This window comes from Myotis nattereri (assembly GCF_964212035.1).
Source record: "Myotis nattereri genome assembly, chromosome: 8".
NCBI lineage: Eukaryota > Metazoa > Chordata > Mammalia > Chiroptera > Vespertilionidae > Myotis > Myotis nattereri.
The window spans coordinates 89,802,913-89,811,121 of NC_138083.1; the positions used below are offsets into that span (position 1 = coordinate 89,802,913).

The following is an 8,209-nucleotide window of genomic DNA, read 5'->3' on the forward strand; positions in this document are numbered from 1 at the left end:
CCATCCTTGCTGTTTCAACGGACCTGGCATATATGGCATACTGTTCTTAATATGTTTTCTCACCTTCTTGGCACTATGTGTTTTAACTAAGGTCTCTGAGAAAGGTTGTTTCCCCAGGTAGGGATTTTCCCCTGAAGTTAGGGAGGGAATAAAACCCCTCAACTAAGTGCCAGGCGGGTAATTAATCACTTTAACTACGAACAATCATGCTTAAGCCACATAATCTTTACTCCCTGGAACGGAGATAAGAAACGCCCTAACCTTTGTAATAGAGATTGATAGGATTGAATCAACTGGTATAAATACAGATGTAACAAGACAACAGGAGACAGAACCTAGACACAGAACTTACACAGAACGTTCTCTAGAGACAGAAGAACTTCGCTGGAGAGAACATGGCAAAAGATCCTGGACAGAAACTGGCCTCAGAACCTAGAGACAGAACCTAGCCAGAGAACATGGCAAAAGATCCTGGACTGAACCTGACTACAGAAATTGGCAAGAGAACCTGACTAGAACCTGGTGACTGAACCTGGCTGGAGAACCTGGACAGAACCTGGCTGGAGAACCTAGCGAGGGAACATGGCTTCAGAACCTGGCTGGAGAACCTGGAGAACCTAGCAAGAGAACATGGACACAGAACCTGGCTGGAGGTCCTAACCAGAACTTCGCTGGAGATCCTGAGCAGAATCTCTCTGGAGATCGAGACCAGAACTTGGCTGGAGATCCTGGCTAGGCTGCTGATCAACTGAACGCTGTCTCCGTGTCATTCCTTCTTCGCCGACTCCGTCTACACCTTTGGGAACCCCTGGACCTGCTGGGGTTGGACCCCGGCACATAGGAAAAGAACGAAAGAAAGAAAGAAAGAGGAAACATAGGTATCCCTGAGTTGAGCCAGAGACTTTTTTGGGTTCCTGTGCTTCTCTGTAGAATTTGGAATTTTTTTAGAGTACAGTAACGAAATAAAAAACACAAGTCCCACCGGAAGGAGAAGTGCTTTAATAAGAACGTTTATTGTCTCTGCCTGGGTGCGCCGGTCCTGCTCCTCCCCTTCGGGTGGACAGGGCGGACAGGACGGACGGACGGACGGGAGGCGCCTGACCCTACGGGGTGCCCACCAGGGCGGTGGTGGAGTAGGAGTAGGGGCTGAGCAGCGCCGCGATCGTGTAGCGCCGCTGGCCCGAGTCGTTGGCCGTGAACACCACCTGCGGGAGAGAGAAGCATGCGTTTCCAGCAGCCCCGCCGCCGCGGGCCCAGCGCCCACGTGGACAAGGCCTTCCATGCACCCGCGTTTCCCGGAGCAGCTGGAGCAGAGCAAACGTCCCAGTACGTCCTCCGGCCCACCGCCCACCGCCCACCGCCCACCGCCCACGCCCACTGCCCACCGCGGGCCTGTGCAGCCCTCAGAGGAGGCCCTCTCAGCTGCTGCTTATGCAAATTCAGCTGACAGTCACGTGGCCCTGCCGCCCGAGGCAATCCCAGAATGCCCAGCGGCTCTCCCAGGATGCCCAGCGGCTCTCCCAGAATACCCAGCGGCTCGCCCAGAATGCCCAGCGCTCTCCCCGCCGGCTTTGGGAAGAGGAGGGGAGAGAATGCAGGAAGGCGCTCAGCGGCGAGGCCTGCAGACGCGGGAGCCCTGGGCTGTGGGGCTGGACGGGACGCGCTCGGCTCACAGGTAGGCGCCCGGCTCTGACTGCGGTGCTCGCTCCAAGTGCGCGCGCCGGGCCCAGGCTAGCGGTCAAGGCTCCGGGGCCCAGCGCCGCGGCCTCTCCCGTGACTCCCATGCGGTCGGTGTGTGTTTCCCGTGGGTCACGAGCAGTGACGCGCGGAGTGAGAGCAGCACCGGGCTCCGTTTGTGAGCCGACGGGGGAGGAAGGTCACGTGGAGGCTTCCTACTCGGGCCAAGTGCCAATCAAGGCAGTCACGTGCGGGCACACCTGGGGGCGGCGGGCACACCTGCGAGGGGGGCGGGCACACCTGCGAGGGCGGCGGAGACCCCGGTGCTGGGGCAGTTCAGGGCCTGGACTGAGGCGAAGGGCGAGAATTTGGGTTCAGGAGCCAGAGGACGGCGAGGAGGTGTTTTATTTATTTCGTGCTCAGGCCCTGGATTGAGCTTTGGACACACCCTGGAAAAGTACGTTTTGTTCCAAATGTGGAGAAAGGAAATCTTGATTACTTGGGGGCAGGAGAAAATAAAGATGTGATTGAACCACATCAAAACCAAAAATAGCATCAGGGAAAGGGGGGTGAGAGTCGCTAAGACTCTCTCTGAAGGAGAAAGGGCAGTCCTGAAGGCCAAGTGTCTGGAATCAAATTAGAAACCCCCCTTTTTTTTTTTTTTTTTTTTTGTGGGGGAGAGCTGTTTGTACATCAACTTTTATTTTTTATTAAAAAAACCTTTATTGTTGAAAGTATTACAGATGTCCCCATTACTTCCCCATTGACCCCTTCCAGCTCACATCCTTGGCTCCCTACCCCCCATCCCAGGTAGGCAAACGCCTTTTCTCTTAGAGTGACATGGGCCTCCATTCCCATTTAATTCTTTCTAAAAATTGTAAAGGGCATGATGTGTGCTCAGAATTCCATGAAATGAAGAGGACAGATAGCTCCGGAGGAAATTCCTAACTTTCCCGTCTAAGAAGGCCCGTGGGGTTGGCCAAGGGGAGGTGGCCGGCGCTGAAGGACAGCGGTGTTGGGGGAGGTCCTTATCCGAAGGGGCTGGCGGGAAAGGAACTCCCCGCGAGCCCACCGAAGTGGGGCTCACGCGTGACTCCTCGCTCTCTCGTTCCCCATATCCATTCAGGATCAAGGGGCTCGTGGTCCTGCCTAACACGTTCCAAGGGCAGAGATGTGTTTTCTCGTTTGCATCTCTAGCGCCAAGCAGAGTGCTCAACGCATAGGTTTTTATTTTTAAGTGTTTGTTGGTTGAATACTAAGAGGGTAAAGAGTGGTCTAACGAATAGCAGCAACGTCGTGAGTAGCACGGAACCACGAGGCTGAGATCTAGGGCAGACAAGGGCCGCAGGGAGGCGGATCTGGTGCTCCAGGATAGGGCCCGAGACTCTAGGACATGTGTCTGTCTGTGGTGGGCACCATCTAAACCGGCACCCGACTGCGACCAGCGCCGGGGCTTGCTGCCTGGCTGAGAAGTAGCCAGAGACATGCTTCTTGGTAGACGGGGTTACCTTCCTCACTTGTGGGCCCCGGGTGTCAAACAAGCCCCTAGTTTCCCTGGCAACACTGTCTACTAAAAGAACCCTTGTATGTCTTTGGAAAGTCTCTTCCATGACTAAGCCAGAGAGAATGGTTCCCTTTCATGCCGAGCTAATTTTGGTGCATTAGTTGATCTTTAACTCTGAGCACCATGTGTGGATTCTATTTCCACGGCAGCCATCTGTTTTCAGTGACTTAAGAGATTGCAGACAAGGGGGAGGCAGAGATGGGCCCATGGATAACTCTGAGGTTCCTAGTACCTCCTAAGTAGAGGACTAGAGTGTGCACCCGGGGTTACAAATGTGGTATTCCTCTTCTTATTCTTGTTAGCTTGGCTTCTTATAGGAAGAAAGCCGAGGCACACCTGAGTCTAAATTCAGCGTGGGCCCTGTTGGTAAATATTACTGTTTCTCCCCTTACCAGCCCTGTGACCTTTGACAAGTTAATTAACTTCCCTGAGCCTTGTTTTCTTCATCTGTACAATGGGCATAAAAATAGGACTGACTCCAGTGGATGGTTTATGAAGGTTAAATACAGAAAATACAGCAGTGTCTGGCATGTGATAGATGATGAATGTTTTCTATTGTGTTGCTGTTATTATTTTGAATTCACCATCTCTATGTGCATTGTCCCAAAACACTTATCCAGACCTCTGGGTTCCAGATGTGTTTTGGAATGAAGAATGTTCCAGGTTTTAGAGAAGTAAAATAATACATCTATCTTTTGTTACATAACAGCCTGAGTGACCTGGAGGGCTGCCCAATCATTCAACATATTAATATTTCTCCAGCAAACAAACAAGTATTCATATTCGGTAGAATGAATGAAGACTATAAAGAGCATTGCGTAAGTTCAGGTCATGTCACTAAATGAGTTTTTACCTAACTCAGTGAGAAAGTTTGCTTTTCAGGGATTGTGGATTTCTGGTTGTAGAAATGAGAAAGGGACCCTGGGACATGTCAATGCCATTTTTCTGGTATGCATTTCCAGGGGTCAGACAGTGCAAAATGTGCATTTCCCAGGGATTAGAAGCAACAACCACGAAATCAAAATCAAAAGCAACTCCAATGTCTGCACACTCACCTCTGCATATTCATGGAACGGGGAGATGCCTAGCTCCTTCCAGTAGGCTTTGGTGTCTAATTCCACTTTGTATATCCCTTCCACAAACTTCTCAGGAGTTGTGAGCCCATGGAGCTCTCCAAATTCACTGGTTTTCCTAAAAGGGCCAAAGGTCCAGGCTAAGTTAGGCTTTAAGGGCAAGGTGACACCACACACACACACACACACACACACACACACACAGGATTCTACTGTCTGAAATTCACTGACAGGAAATTTGTCAGAAATGTTTCTAAAAGCTCATCATAGGTGTTTTCCTCTTAGGAGAATAAGATAGAAGTATAATGTTTCACCTGAAAAAGAGTCGTCACCATTCAGGGTTGGTGTTTGGGTAAAGCTTTGTCAAAACCAAGTGGCCCTAAGTCACTCTGACTCCCGTTCCTCATGACACTAGGGTTTCACCCGTGATGTGAGGGTCTTCAGAGGTGGTATCATTTGTACACATAGTGGAACCCCAAAATACAATGAGAAACCTGTATCTGACTTTTCCATTGTTTATACATGTAATCTCTTTGGTAACTCTTTGCCAATAACAAATACTAGGCAACTCCTTTTAACTCTTTTTAAAATTAGGCAACCTCTATTTCCATACAAGTTCTAACTTGTTCTTGTCCATCATTTTGCAAAAACTAAGACAGATAAAATGGAAAGTATCTTTATTGCCTCTGATCTTTGCCCTCCCACCATTCTTTTTTTCCAGGAAGTAAGTCTTTCAATATCCCCCCTTTTTTTGTCTTGTCATAAGAAAAAAGATTCACACGGACATCTGAATATCCATTCTATCTCTTGCTTAGAATACTCTCTTAGCTGCTTTCCACATCATGCTTGGCATTTTTTTTTATAAATGTAAATGAATTAAGAAATAAAAACTCAATTGGAACCACACCAAAGAAAATGGCCTTGCCAGTGATGGGTAAAGAATCATAATGTGGACCTTGGATTCAGTTAAGACCCACAGGAACTTGCCTCCCTGGAGACAGAAACACTTAGCAGGATTACTTTCTTGGGAGGGTCCTTTCTTTCAATTGCTGATGGAGGGTCACGAATATGCACTTAATAAAAAGCCTTGCCGGTGGAGGTGGAAAAACTCCCTAACAATTGTGAAGCGGTCGGTAAAGGTCATTTTGCCCCTGGCCTGTGGCAGGGCTTTGCATGATGTCTGTCTGTGTCTCTGTCTCTGTCTCTGTCTCTCTCTCTCTCTCTCTCTCTCTCTCCTGGGCCCTTTCTTACTGAGCCAGACAGCCCCCAGCCTTGAGGAGCAGGCGCTAGCAAGCGCCTTTGCTAGCGAAGGCCCTGGGTTCTGGGTGATCCAGTAAGGTACAGACAGGCGCCTGGTCACCCTGCCCCTCAGTTCCGGTCCTCATTAATAAGCAAACACGCATTGTATGTCTTGCCTGCTATTCCAGGACAAGGACTCAGCTGGAGTTATGTCCGGGCACCAAGGAAACCCCTGAAGTTCCATGTGCACTTTTGCACGTGTGTATATATGTGTATTTTCCTGGCATGGAGTCCCTCATTTTCATCACCTTCTTAAAGTGATCTGTGCCCCTAAGGGGGGTGAGCCACCGCTGGGTGGAGCAGGTGGTGGGCTCCTTCTTCCCACTGTCGGCCCTCAGTGCTGCTCAGGCTCCTGCTCACCCCCAGCTACGCAAAGCCAGGGAGGGCATCCTTCTCAGGGGCCCTTGACCTCTGCCGGAATTGTCAATCTGTTTGTAGATTCTTAAGCGAATGATGTGATCCCCCCTCTCCAACCCGTGGCAGGCGAATGGGAAGATAAACCAAAGCCCACGTCTGGGCGGGTGGGCAGCTTACCCCTCGGCGAAGGGCTCCCAGGCCCCGTCAGCAGCCTTCTTGAACACCTTCACGGCTACGTTGACAGCAGGGCTGCCTCGGACGGCATCCAGGACCTTGACCATCAGGGGACACTTGGACTCGCCCTGCGCATGGAGGGGACAAGTGAGAAGTCAGCAGAACTGTCAGGAATGAGAGGCTCTGTTCCTTCCGGTGCTGGGAATCTGGAATGAGGCAGGTGGTACATGCTGATGCCATTCCAGCAGCACACGCGTGACAGTGAGCTTCCCCGACTCAGTGGAGCACAGACCATCCAAAGCAAGGACGGTGTCTGCCGCCAGACACGCTGCAGTTAGGTGGGGGCGTGCATGACGCATTTTAGGGGTGCACGCAGGCCCCTCAGCACAGGTGCTTTGTTAAGCCTCGTCATTTGAGTGGAATTACTGAAAAGATGTCATGTGCCATCGAGCCAAGTTGTTTTCCCTGAGAGCATTTTAGCCAGTTGCTGCTGCAGTAAATCCCTCTTACCAGTTGCAGATTAATGTCCGGCTACCTCACGATTGGATAGTATTAGCTCATTCTTCTACAGGAATTAAGAACTACATATCTGACTAGAACGCTGTCTCCAAGCCTTTCACAGATTAACCAATACATGCATTTAGATTAGCTAAAGGGAAAACACTTTATAAGAGGATGTGTTTCTAAAAATTCAATATTAATAGCTTCATGAACAATCTGTCTTTCTTTCTACCATCTGCCTGGGGAAGCTGAGGCACCAGGCATGGCAACCCCAATGCACCGGAGCTGGAGAGGAGAGTGCCCAGAAGCCAAGCCCCCGTTCAGTGAGCTCTTCAGAGCTCCATCCTTTTTGAAGTTGGAATCAATAATGTTTAAAAATAGATTCCGGTACCCTGGTCCTCGGAACAAAAGCCGATGGCGAAGCTGGAGGCAGTGGCTTCTTCATCTAGCGTACATGGGAGATGCACGCAAGGGACTCAGACACTCACCGCAGGCCCGGCCTCCGCCACGAACACCAGTCCCGCCAGGCAGAGGAGCAGGAGACGGAGGGCAGCCATCCCGGCAAGAACCACGGGCCTCTGTGCGGGCCGCTGCAAGCCTGAGGCTTTTATACCCACTTCCCCCAGGCCAGGCCGCTGATCCCTGCCCACCTGACCCCCAAACTGCTGATTCTGATTATTGACTTAGTCAACAAAGGGAGAATAAGTAACTCACTCAAATATGAACCTTGTCTAGAGAGATTAGAGCATTGGAACATAACTATGAAATATTGTTAACGGCTCATGTGATCAGCTGGGAGTCCCAAAACAAAACAGCCAGAACAACACAGAAATATTCTGCTCCCTCCTTGGCTGAATGATGTGACATTCTTGGGATTTTTTTCCCTCCTTTACCTATTTCTATGCATGTTTTTCATTTTCTACACATTTTATCTTTAATGTTAGACGATAGATGCAAGTTGTAATTACTTTCACACCAAATGACTTTTGCTGCACAGGCTTAGCTATAGTGCATTAGAAAACACCCCTGCACTTGGTGTATGTCTGCGAGTCAGCAAGAAAAAGTCCTTGACAGTGCTTACATTTTTAAAAGTCTGTTTTAGCCAAATTAAGTTATTTGACGTTTTATTTTAGTCAGCAATTTCTCCACAGTTTTGTTGTTCCTCCCAGACAAGGCTCATGCCAGCCCAAAGAATAATGCCACACTCCAAACTGGCACCGACGAGCCTGCAATACAGAGAACTACACATCCTTTGCTGCGTCTCCTGCATCGCACGTGCAGAGACCCGGCTACCCAGTCGACTTCTGTCAGAGTCCAAAGTTCCTGCAGGAGGGAGAGGCGGCTGTGAGAAGTGGAAGCCACAGCTGACAGGCTCTCTTCCTCGTGGCCTAGTGAAAAGTCCAGGAAGTATAAGACCTTATGGTGCACCATCAAGTACCGGCTCTTGTGTGTATGTGGATCTGCATACACACGTGTGGCTTTGTCCATGGGTTAAGACAGGTTTTGGCCCTGCCCACGTGGCTCAGTGGTTGAGCGTGGACTTAGGAACCAGGAGGTCACAGTT

At 50.1% G+C, this 8,209-nt stretch overlaps 1 protein-coding gene across 1 annotated transcript; it reads right to left on the minus strand.

The window, feature by feature from the left end:
* Nucleotides 1-994: 994 nt before the first annotated feature.
* On the minus strand, nt 995-7,378 carry TTR (transthyretin). The gene is made up of 4 exons (XM_081097549.1): nt 7,134-7,378; nt 6,148-6,272; nt 4,297-4,432; nt 995-1,205 (listed from the first exon to the last, which is right to left on the minus strand). The coding sequence occupies exons 1-4, from the start codon at nt 7,200-7,202 to the stop codon at nt 1,104-1,106; spliced, it is 432 nt and encodes a 143-aa protein (XP_080953675.1). The 5' UTR covers nt 7,203-7,378; the 3' UTR covers nt 995-1,103.
* Nucleotides 7,379-8,209: the final 831 nt, after the last annotated feature.